This window comes from Zingiber officinale, chromosome 7A (genome assembly GCF_018446385.1).
Source record: "Zingiber officinale cultivar Zhangliang chromosome 7A, Zo_v1.1, whole genome shotgun sequence".
Lineage (NCBI taxonomy): Eukaryota > Viridiplantae > Streptophyta > Magnoliopsida > Zingiberales > Zingiberaceae > Zingiber > Zingiber officinale.
Window position 1 is genome coordinate 86261594 of NC_055998.1, and position 13001 is coordinate 86274594.

General features: G+C 34.5%; 1 protein-coding gene across 2 annotated transcripts; it reads right to left on the reverse strand.

The window, feature by feature from the left end:
- Window positions 1-893: 893 nt before the first annotated feature.
- On the reverse strand, window positions 894-8669 carry LOC122001696 (ATP-dependent zinc metalloprotease FTSH 5, mitochondrial-like). Of its 2 annotated transcripts, none has more exons than XM_042556589.1 (7): window positions 8495-8669; window positions 7501-7588; window positions 4946-5206; window positions 3490-3735; window positions 3253-3377; window positions 2176-2652; window positions 894-1996 (listed from the first exon to the last, which is right to left on the reverse strand). In XM_042556589.1, exons 1-7 carry the CDS (start codon window positions 8519-8521, stop codon window positions 1064-1066), a joined length of 2157 nt encoding a protein of 718 aa, XP_042412523.1. In that variant the 5' UTR covers window positions 8522-8669; the 3' UTR covers window positions 894-1063. The 2 variants fall into 2 exon arrangements, with proteins under 2 accessions (XP_042412523.1, XP_042412522.1); XM_042556588.1 differs by having other exon boundaries at window positions 3253-3380.
- Between the last annotated feature and the right edge of the window lie 4332 nt (window positions 8670-13001).

Sequence of the window (13001 nt, forward strand, 5' to 3'; positions counted from 1 at the left end):
CTTTCACATAAGAGGATAATTCTTTGATCTTTATCGAGATTCAATCCTTGCTCAATTCTATAAACTATCATACGTTTCGAAACCTTGCTGCCTTTGAAGGTCATCATCATACACCATTGGAGCAAGTTGTTTATAAGATTAGGACAATGTCTTTTAGAATTTTATTTGCATTGTATCCGGATATCCAAACATTACATGAACAAATCATTAGAATTTTATTTGCATTATATCGAGATATCCAACATTATATGAACATTGGATACGGATGATGTTAGAGATAGATGGATTAAGAGAGAAGTATTGATATAGTCTCATGTGCATATGAAGGACTTTTAATATTCCTTATTCAGTTTAATATATTTATATTTATAGATAAAAATAATAATTAGCCAACATTCAAACATCTAAATTATTAAAAAAAATAAAGTCACTCCAAGTATTTGTTTCAATAGAATTTTGGATTAACTTTAACTGGAACAAAATATTTCATGTATGACTTTTCTTATAAAAAGATCGTTAAACTAGGATAAAATATCTTTTGTAATTTATTTACCTTTATTTTAATATGGAACTGATGATATTGGACCATTTGATGTGAACTATATGGCCTGCTTCAGTACTTGAAATCCTCAGCTGTCTCACATGGTAGGGATGGGCACACGGCACGTAGAGTGTTCACCCAAACAAGGCTTTTGTATCAGTCTTCTTCCATCAAACTGCTAAAAACAAATGATTCGCGTTGTGCACCATATGCTCTACGGAATTTTATTTTATTTATATTCTTGTGAGAGATTGCTACAAGCTCCAAGGACAAAAGCAAATTAATATGGTGGTACTTCTGGTGTTAAAATCAACAATCCTACCTACCCTCATTGTAGTAAAGAGAAAGGATATAGCAGCCATAGATGCTATTTGAAAAATCTCAAAGCATTTAAATTTTAGTTCCGTTGATTTCTACCCTTGTGTCCCTCTGCAGATCTTACTTATAATGAACTACATCGGTTCCTGAGATAGAATAACCAGCAGCATAAAGTGACTATTATACAGGCTGATAGATTTTACACTAGGATCCGACCGCAGGCTGCGCAACTCCCTTAGCCTTGGCGGCTGCTTGGGCTGCGGCTGCAGCTGCAGCAGCTGCCGCAGACGCAGCTGCAGAGGGAGGGGTCGTAGGCACTGCTGGGGAATTCACTTGAGGAGGAGCTGCCACTATCTGAGGTTGTTCTTGTTGCTGCTGCTGGTGGCTATTTACATGAGCGAGCAGATTCTTGATCTGTGCGCCCGAGAGTGTTTCGTGCTCAAGAAGTGCATTGGCAAGGGCATGCAGCTCTTTATTGTGGGTTGTCAAAATAGTTTTTGCATTATTGTGAGCTCTTTCTAGGTACTCCTTGATCTCCTTCTCAATAAGCAGCCTTGTTTCGGTGCTCATGCTCCTGCCGTTGTCATCATAGTTGTGAGAAACGAACCCAACCTCCTTGCTCATTCCGTACTGTGTGACCATTGCTCTTGCAAGGTTGGTTGCTTGCTGCAGATCTGATGATGCCCCAGAAGTCACTTCGTTCTCCCCGAATATTAGCTCTTCGGCTACCCGGCCACCCATGCAGACATCAAGCCTTGCCAGCATTTGTTTCTTAGAGACGCTTGTCTCGTCCTTCTCGGGCAACTGTGCAACCATGCCAAGAGCCATTCCTCGGGGTACAATTGTAGCTTTGTGGACAGGATGGGCGCCGTCTGTGTGGATAGCAACAAGAGCATGACCACCTTCATGGTAAGCTGTTAGTTTCCTGGATTCTTCAGAAATAACTGCTGATTTTCGCTCGCTGCCCATCATGATTTTGTCCTTTGCATAATCTAAATCAGCCATTGTAACAGCCTTTGCACCATCCATGGCAGCCTTAAGAGCAGCAACATTAACCAAATTTGCAAGATCTGCACCTGAGAACCCTGGTGTGCCCCTGGCAATAATCATCAAATCGACATCATCGGCTTTCAAGACCTGCAGAAGAATAATGCTAAATAATTAGATATGCCTGCCTGCCTTGGATAGGCCAGCTAATATTTCATATTGCTAAATTTTGATCAGAGAACACTTACAAGAATTCATGACATTTTCAAAAGTATAAAGCACAATAAGTTATATTGCCAAAACTCAACATTCATGAGATGTGTAAATACCTTTGACATGTGTGATTCCAAAATCTGTCTCCGGCCTTCCACATCTGGATTAGGTACCACAATATGACGGTCAAAACGACCAGGTCTCACAAGTGCTTTGTCTAATGATTCTGGGAAATTGGTTGCTGCAATGACAATTATACCATTGTTCTGCTTAAAACCATCCAGCTCAACAAGTAATTGATTCAATGTCATTTTCATGTATTGCTGATCCTTCGGGTTACGGCTCCCACCAATTGCATCAATCTCATCAATGAATATGATGCAAGGAGAACTTTTCTTTGCTGCAGTAAAAAGATCCCTAACCCTCCTAGCTCCAACACCGACAAACATTTCTTCAAACTCGCTTCCACTGCATGAGAAGAAAGGGACACCAGCTTCCCCTGCGATAGCCCTTGCTAACATTGTCTTTCCTGTGCCAGGGGGGCCAACCAGCAAAACTCCTTTTGGAAGCTTCCCACCAAGGCGAGTGAAACGCTAATACAATCACCATAAACAAGACAAAGCATGCTTTAAACAAACCTATGTTCATTTGGAGTAAAGTAATATGCATGAATAAACTGCAATAGTAAAGAGACTGAAATTTACAAGAACATATGTCAGAATTTTTTAAAATGATGCAGGCAAATAAAAGAGATTAAATTTCTTATACATACTACATCAAGAGTGCATGTATGGACCATATCTTTCACGATCATTGATATATCAAAAGGTAGCACTTCAAGTCCAATAATTAATGATAAATTAATAGCTTAGCTGACTAATATACTGTACACATGCCCAAGGCACGGTGATAATGGTTAAAAAAATTAATTTGTCTTTTTTATTCTTCATTGTTCTGTTATTATGTTTCTTTTCTTTTTCTTTCATCTTTCTATTCAATCCCGTATTGCTGTTTACTCATTGCATATGCAGATTTGGTTGTCACATCTAATATATATGAAATGAATACCTCATACACAATCACATCTACATCACACGTATATACTTAAAACAAAGAACATAAGTAGCACTTTTCTAGAAATAAAAAACTCAGCTAGACCTCCATATAAGGCATTGAATTTCCATCAAACATACCTTAGGATCTCGAAGGTAATGGACAATTTCTTCTAATTCAGCTTTGGCCTCATCAACACCTTTTACATCACTAAACTTTGTACTAGACTCCATAGTTGGTTGGACTTCTTCATGTAGACCAAGTCCTGCTGAGGATTAAGACCCAAAACAAATGCTTTATCTAATTAACTGAAGCATGACATTCTCCAACTTCCATATAACAAAGTGACTAACTTTTAAATTTTAAAGTAGCCGCACCTTTACTAATACCCTTATCCTCAATAAGTGCCCCGACACCAGATATTAAAAGAAATGAGACTGCAAGAGTTCGTAATGTACGCCATAGTTGCTCCTTAAAATTGCTGGTTTCTGCAGTTACCATGTGGATGGGTGCACTTGCAGTCCCAAGCACACCATCTTTTGTTATTTGGCCAACATTCTCCAATGCAGCGATACTGTTAATGTTTGTAAAGGTCTCCTCCTCCCTCACTGAGTTAGCGATGCCTGATACAAGATTAGCATATAAAGCTCAAGTCACTCAAGTAAAGCAGGCATTAAGAGAAAAGAAATGAGATCAGTAAAGTAAAAGCCAACATAAATTCTAAAACTCCAATATAGAAATTCCTTCTAGTAAAGAAGGTGCCACAAAATTTGGATGAAAATTCTATCTCAGAAATGGAGAAGTATTGACTGATTTTAGCTGTTAATGTTTAAGAATCACTTGTGTTTGGAAAAACACGGCAAAATAATAATAATAATAATAATAATAAAAATAGGAACTCAAATGTACAACTCATAGTTAACAGACGTCAAATGCATAGTTGTCAGGATAGTACTATAACCATATCTTACAGTTGGGAGGTAATCTTATTTTTTCCTCTTAACAACAGAATTTTGCACAGAACCAGCTAACAGTAGATTCAAGCCACCACAAATTTTTCCAAGATCAAGAAGTTTAGAATGGCATATCCTAAAAAAAAATTAAATAACAGTCACTGAATTATGTAACTTTACCCTTTAGCATTAAGAAATTAATGAAAATGATAAACTGTTTATGAAAGAATGAGCAAAGCAGAAGAGTTATGGACATCTTTTTCAGTTATTTTGTAGTTTACATTGCAAATAAAGCATAGAGCCTACAAATAGATGTCTGCTAATCAAATCAACTAACCAAATCTCAGCTCCTTCAAGTCTATTTTATTTGTATGTTAAAAAATTGCATCTTAATTAAATGAGAGCAGGTTTGATTTTCTTCATTTTTGGATTAGAAACTGCTTTCGTTCTTTCAGTTCTAAAACAACAGAACAAAAAGAAATTGAATTGTGTAATGATCTTGGATATAATTTAATTGTGCCACTCTTTCTGACATCCACCCTTGCCAATTAAATTTTCTTTGATCCAACGCCCAAAGATCCAAGGAGGCTGTCTTTCATGCTGCTCATTATCTGAAGCCCATTGCCATCCGGTAACGGAAATTAGCCATTTGAGTAACTAATCACAGGAGTGCCTCTCTTGTTCCACATGCTGTCCTGCATGCACTAAAATTAAAGTGCACTACCCGATTGGTCATGAGACCCCCTTTCCCTTGATTCTGGCATTCATTGATAAGAAGGCTGCCAACTGGTCATTGACTGATATTCTATAACCAACTCTTCTTGCATCAGATATAAATATAACTGTGATAATATTAACAAGATGTTGTCATTCTTCCTACCTCTTTCCAGAGTTTTCAGCAATGTACTTTGGTCCAGCCTATCCACTTTCACTAATGCCTTGACATATTCAGCAAGTGCAGAAGAGTTTGAGTGCAGTGATGGCTGACTTTCAAAAATTCTAATTACTCTTTCAGGATCACTTCTATAAAGCTCTTTAAGCAGTGTTACATCAGTCATTCCATGTCCATCTCGTATTCTTCCAGCAAAATTACCAGCATAGCTCGACTGGAATCTTACCTGGAAGCTTCCAAGTCTGTTACCTGCAAGAACATGAAAATAATAAGAAACATAAAATAAAATAATAGGTACATTCACCTTACATGTGTAACATACTGGCATTCCATTTGTATAAGTAAGAATTTGATTTTTTTTTTTTTCTTGTTCCACCTTGTCGAAGATTTGATTCCTGATTTAATTATGATCTTGACAAGAAAAATGAGAACTTTTCATGATTTGATTTGGTTTTTTATTAATTCTGTTTTAGTTTGATTTGTTTTGATCAGTTTGGTTATATAATTTTTTTAATTCAATTTTTAATTTGAAAATTGATTTGGACAGATAATCCAAAATATAATTTGTAATGTTTTCACATTTCCATTCTTGAAAAACAAAAAATATAGTTTTTTTCTAAAAAAAATATAACTAAAAAACAAATAAATTTTTCTCTAATTTCTATATTACCATATGTGATGAAGAGCTTTGACTTTATTCTTTTATGTTAAGACTCTCTACTATCTTATATTGGAAATATTTTTATTTCTATAGATGTAGAACTATATAAATATTTTTCTTTTTATTAATTCACCAACAAAATTATTTATTCCACGATTCTTCCTCTTATACCACCACTTGCCTTGCACAATTCCATTATCCATCAACAGATTCAATTTTTTTTTTATTCAAGGTTGAAAACTACATATAAGGTAAATAATTATTCTCATACACCTTAAAGTACACCTATCAATTTTTCCCCCGACAAAAATCATGCATTCATGTTTTTAACAAATGAAGGCAAGGTATAATAGAATCTTACCAACAGAAGAAAAGAAATCAAAAGAAGGACAGGTGTATGGATTCATCACCAAAATTGATGAGGATGGTGAGAAGAAAGCTAAGTGCAATTATTATAATCAAAATTTTAATTCTAGTACCAAAATTTATGGAACTAGCACCCTTAGAATCACTTGTTTAGATGTAAGAAGTAGATAACCCATGCAACAAAGAGGATCTAAAGCAAGCAGAAATTTTTTCACAAAACTTGGGTAATGCACAAGGAGGAACTGCCATAACACAATGAAATTTTATCAGAATCTTATTAGAAAGGTTGAAGCGCTATGAATGAACTTTTGACGGATTTCACAAAGAAGATCCTTTCTTTGAGACATGTATTTGGAGTTGGGGATGGGCAACCAATTGAACATGAATGAACATTAATTAGAGATTTAGTCAAAATGCTTCAAATCTGTAATCATCTTACCTTGAATATGCCAGGAACTTTATCTTCCACTTGTTACTTGAATTATATCAGTCATGTTGCTTCTGATTTAATTGAATGATCAAGTAATGATTCTCTTAGACATGAATTTCAATAAATGGCTAAAAAGATGAAAGAGAAATGGGATAAGTATTGGGGAAGTCCAAAAAAGTTGAACTTGATATTATTTATAACTATAACACTTAATCAAGATTCAAGATTTAAATTTGTCTATATGGAGCTTGCACTTGCTGAAAAGGATTTCCAAGAGACAACTAAAATAGTAGTGAAAAAGGTGAAGGAAGGCTCGTCTTAGAGATGCAATCTAACAAGATGCTCAAATCAAGAACCATATTTATGTTTAGGAAGCACTTGGAGAGAGTAAACCAGAGTTGGATAAAAATTTAAGTGGGGAAGTTGAAGACGCAGATGATGATGAGAAAACATTTTGCAATGGTGGAAGGTAAACAGTGTAGTTTCCTATTCTCTCCTCAATCGCGCATGATATAGTGGAGAGGAGGATAAAAGGGTAAGGAGTAAAGGAGAGAGAAAGAGGAAAACATGAAAGGAAGACTAGTGCTTATGTATCTTGGATGGAAAAGTGCAAGAAAGGAACAATGAGGGCATGAAAGGACTAGGAATTGGTATATAGGGATTGCTAGGGTAAAGAAAACGAAAAAAGAAATGAATTGGCTATAAGATGAGTTCTACCAAGATTCAACCATGCACACTAAATGTCAACCCATACAGATGCAAACCACATACTTAGGCTTCAGCCCAAATCATGATTCAGTAATGATCGAGGCCTCATTAAATCACACTGAAATGGTTCTTAAGAATGTCAAATCAATAGCCAAAGTACAGAAACAGATTGTAAGAAAATGACAAAAATGTGGAGAATAAAATAATAAATAACAATTCCTTTTGAGTGATCAAACTATTTCAATGGAAAACCATTTTTAAACCAAAATTTAAAGATAATAAGGAACACTGTAAACAATCAAGAAAATAAGAATTCTCTCAAGGAAGAGACCTTTTTTTTTTTCCTGAACTTTAAAGAAGGAAATGTGATCTACTTACCCAAACCAACTTCAATATTATCCATAGCATAATGGCCTTGAGCTCTGCCATATAAATGTGGGCATCCCAACAACTGTTGTCTTCCAAACTGTTTCAACCAATACAAACCAAGGTTGGGGTAAAAACTGATTTTGAAAAAAAAAAAAAAAAGAGCTAAACTCATTCACCTAGAGATGATGTGTCAGCTAGGAAATTTAACACTTCTGAACATCGCAAAAGCAACAAAGGCAAAGCAACCAAATAATCTAGTTGACACAGCAGATCACACTCAAGAACTTACACATGGAAACATAAAACACCATTATATATTACAGAAACATTAACAAACACTGTTAGTGACAAACTTCCAGTTAATCTAAGGCTGTGTCTACTTGCATGGAAGCAGGTGAGGAAAAAAAACAAATAAATAAAATTGCCAAATTTATTGTTTCTTTAGAAGAAGGTAGAGGAATGAATTTAATCCTTCCATTTCTCATTTATTTCTGCCCAAACCAGGGGAAAGGAACTTTCCTCATCAAATGAACACTAAAATGTAATTTATATTCATTGCTATCGATTTCATCCAAGTAAAAATAAGATAAATAAAAAATATATATATAGTATATACTTGATCTTCTTTTCCCCTTTCGCATCAAACACTTCATTTCCTTTCTACTTCCTTCCTCCAAATAAGCATAGCATAAGTTAGGGAATAAAGATATTCCGACAGCCAGACGAGGAAAGGAAGGCAAGAAACGGTTGGTCCACTGCCTTAACTACAAAGCACCTTAACCCAAAACCACGCCGACAAAGAGAAGGATACATCCGAAATACAAAGTATCCCCTAACATTATCAGATTTCTTCGATCTAAAGATGAGATGAAAATGGTGGAACTCAAAAGCCCAAGGAATCTAAGAGGATCGAACAGATAAATTGCCCCCCAAAAGAAATCCGGAACAACCCTCGGATAAGTCGTGTAAGCCTATCTGCAGAATGAACCATGATCGATGTTACCTTGGTGAGGGCGCGCCTCCAAGCCATGGCCTATTCGATTTGGCGGTGCAATGGAGCCGTCGAGGAGACGCCTGAGGCGACGACCGGCGAAGAGACGCGTGAGACGGAGGAGGAAGAGAAAGCGACGACGGCGGCGGAGGGCGAATGGAGACGAAGAGGAGTAAACAATTAAAAAGGAAAACAAATAGTATATGCGGTGATAGAAGAGCAAGCGATGATGCGGTCTCATCGGTGATGCCTCTTGCGTCCTCGAACGATCAGGGCCGTCCATTTATAATTATTAGTAAGTATTTAAGCATTTATTTAAGAAAGAACTAAGGGTGTAATCGAGCCGAGCCAAACCGAACTTTTAGTTGTTTGAGTTTGACTCGTTTATAATCGAGCCGAGCTCGAGCTTTATTTAACGAATATATTCATGGCTCACGAGCTTATTCGAACTTTTATCGAGCCTAAACGAGCTTAATAAATATAAATTATAAATTTAAATATTCATTAAAAATTAAATTATATATTTTTAAAAAATATATAATATTCTGATTAAAATTTATAATTTTATTCTAATCAATAAATTTAATAAATTTATCTATATTTTTTATGAGTAGAATCTAAAATCTATAAATTTAATATCAAAATTATTATTTTTTTATTTAAAAGTTAATTCATGAACTTAACAAACGTGTTCACAAGCTAACGAGTCGAATATTATGAAACTTGAGATTGGTTTGTTTATCTTAACGAGTCTCATTAAACGAACTCAAATAAGTTTTTATCGAATCAAGCTCTGAATAATTCATGAACGACTTAGCTCATTTACATCATTAGAAGAACTGTATATTTTTCAATGAAGCTCTCGTTTTTTATAAATCATAATTTGTCACGTGGTTTGCTTCGCTTCACTTTGACATAATTATTTTCTACCACGCATCTTACATTTTTGAACCGGTGCAATGTAGCAATTATAAAATCATAATTGTCACAAATACTATAAGCCTATAACATCTACAGTTGTATAGCTATTTCAATATAAATATTATTGAACAAAATATATAAAAATTATAATGGTTACGATTTTATAATTATTATCATAGGAATATTTTACTATTTTATTAAAAATCTTCCCTCTTTACTAATTAATTTTGATGAAGTCTAAAATAAATTTACATTAATATCCTTTTTCTATTCACACTAAAAATAATTCCAAGTTTTATTAGTAATTTCAAGAAACTTCTATAAATATTTTAGACTAACAATATTAAAAAATATATTTTTCTTAATTTTTTTATTAAGATAAGTATAATATTAAATTAAATTATTTTTTTAATAGGAAAACTTTAAATGTGACACTGGAAAATCTAAACTATTCGAATTTGCAAAGACCGGTGAATAAGTCGAATTCATCTTATAGCAGTTACATTTTAGTTAATACTATATAAATAAGTTAAGTATACCGCATTCAATCAATTAAAATTTAATATGTGTAACAAAATTTAATAATATTGAACTATATCATTTAACAAGGAACTAATGGGCGGAGTGTCTATTGATAAAAATAAAAATTAAAAAAGATGTCCCTTTGTGATTCAAATATTGGCTTCCTTTTGCCCGACTGGAATGCCCCTTTGTGATTCCAATAATAAAATGATGTTATAAAAATAATTTCATTAATAGAACATATGCCCGACTGGAATGCCCCTTTGTGATTCCAATAATAAATTGATGTTATAAAAATAATTTCATTAATAGAACATATAATAAAATTCAGGAATTTTAAGATTTAAGGAGATACAAATAGGCTTGGACATTTCGCTCATGGGCGCCTAAAGTAAAGTCCAAGATCCCCGAGTCAAGTCTGGACGAGTCCGCAACCTAAAGTTCGCAAGTCTATGTGTGTATATAGATATATATATAAAACCGAATTGTCTGCTAAAAAATTTTATAGAAAAATTTATGTAAACTCAATTTTATAAACTCAATTTACGTAAAGTATAAATTTTATAGAAAATTTTAAATATTTAATTATTAAAAAATATATATCATTAATTAATACTTTCTTGTCAAATTATTATTAATAAAGTAAATATTTATTTATGATTTCAATTTTATCTAATTATTAAAAAAAGATATATCATTAATTAATATTTTCTTTTCAAATTTATGTTAATAAAGCAAATATTTATTTGTGAATTCAATTTCTATAAATAGACCTCTAACAACTCTAAAATTTTTTAGGATATATAATTAATGTTTGATTATATTTTGTTTTTAAATGTTTGATTATTAAAAATCATTAATATTTAATATAGAAAATTTTAAATATTTAATTATTAAAAATAAATATATCATTAATATTTTTTTTTTGCAAATTCATGTCAAATGAAGTAAATATTTATTTGTGATTTATTAAAAATAGAGCTATCTCCTAGAAGTGCAAATTTTATAGAAAGCTTTAAATGTTTGATTATTAAAAATAGATATATTATTAATATTTTGTTTATAAATTTCTATTAATGAAGAAAATATTTTATTTATAAATTTATTTTCTATAAATAGACCTAATAATAGAGAAACATGGAAATGTAAATTGCATTGAAAGATTCAGTACTACCACATGATTTATATCAATGAGGGTAGGAGTTCTATGTGCATATTTCACTCTTCAAAAAAAAATTAGTATATACTATATTAAAACGGTCATTATTACTTTAGGTAGAAAAAATGACTCCCCTATTTATTGTCATCCGAAATGTTAACCTTTCTAAAATGAAGTGGATTCTAAAACTCTAAATTTATTATTATGATCTACCTGCATATAGAAATAATGGAGATTTTAGCTTTGAATGTGTCTTTTGATAAAAGGTATGTTAATTATTTTTTACATACTTATCTGATTTTTTTTATATTTTTATGAATATTTACTCTGTCTATATTTTTTAGGGCGAACACATATATAGAACAATAAAACTTTCGGTCATGAAGAGAGTGAAACCAATTCTTAAAAAAAGTCATGTATTTGCTATAAAAAATATCATTGATGTAGAGAATCCAATAAAGTATAAGACAACAACAAACAAAATACAAAGATTAATTTTATCAAAAAAAAAAATCATGTATACAAAGTTTTTGATGATATATTCCCATCTATGATGTATGAATTCATGTTCTTTAGTGAAATGAAGAATACAGATGTTGATGAGACCATATTTTTTTTATATTAATTTATTTTTTATATTTCATTATTAATTGATCTAATTTTTTTTTTATAGCTTATGATTTATTGTTTTAGTTACACTAGACACATCACAAAATAGAGAATCTAGTGGTCATCTTACCGTACAAAAGAATTAACATATTTCCATAATGATATATGATGCGGTGATAAGGAGGGGCCCCGCCCCATTGTCATGGTGGAGGTCAATGAAGGTCAGAATCAAGATAGTCGATGGGTGGAGGGTCTTGGCCTGTCAGGTGGGACATAGCTCGACCGAGAGTTAAGCGTTGACTTGTCATCCCTGACATGAAGTAGTCAAATCGACGCTCAATGGACACACAGAAGCTGAGTCGATCGACTCTTCCGCTCAGCGCAAAGGCGGACGATATGGATCAAGGCAAATTAGCCAAGCGATTCTCCCGCTCGATGCGACAGTGGGCTCCCGGTCGAGCGGGCATTCTGCTCGGCCCGCAACGAACGACACTACAGGGGGCTCTCAGCCGAGTGGCCATTCCGTTCGGCCAAGCAACAGATATAGTGGGATATCCTTTGACATCCTTTTAAGAGTTAGTGCCACTAACGGGCGGCATGGTCAAACAGAAGATCGTACAACGGAAGCTTCCACTGTCACTTCAGAGATATGCTCGGCCCGTTAAGGTACTGTGTATGGGACACTTTACTGACATGTCTCTTTAAGGAAAGCTTGGGACAGCATGGCCACTTTAAGAAGCATGCACACACGCTATAGGTGCCCTATATAAAGGGGGGAGTACAGGCATTGACGGAGGTATGCTTTCCTCGTGACTTCTACTGTTACGCTACAGTTCTCTTTGCATCTTGCCTCGCCGGAGACTGACTTGAGCGTCGGAGGGTCATCGCTCGGGACTTCTTCCCTGGCTCGGCACTGACGCTACTTGTGTTACAGGAGGGAGCGAAGTCCACCAAAGGTCAGCAAGAGCGCCACATCCTCAGCATTCGTCTCCCCGACTTTCGGATAGGATCATATTTGGTGCCGTCTGTGGGAACGTCACCTGAATCCGAGCCAAGGAAATGGAAGACGTTGGACGGCTAATCACTGTAACGCTCACACAAGAGGAGTTGGAGATGCTCGTGCAAGCACAAGTAGCAAAAATGATGGAGCGGCAACAACAACAAGTGACAGTTGATCGGCCTGCACCGCAACCTGCGACCTCGACGGTCGATCGGTGAGCGGGGCAAGAACATCGAGCGGAGTAACTCTCCGTATGAGGACAGAATTGTAGGCCGACCGGCACCCAAGGGGAAGCGCTGCCGGCGCTG

Bases quoted from the DNA above. Each gene is read 5' to 3' on its own strand.
- LOC122001696 (XM_042556588.1), bottom strand. From the start codon at position 8,521: ATGGCTTGGAGGCGCGCCCTCACCAAG. The intron at 7,589-8,494 runs GTAACATCGATC...TGGTTGAAACAG, and splicing joins GGAGGCGCGCCCTCACCAAG to TTTGGAAGACAACAGTTGTT. The intron at 3,381-3,489 runs GTGCGGCTACTT...CTTAATCCTCAG, and splicing joins GGATAAGGGTATTAGTAAAG to CAGGACTTGGTCTACATGAA.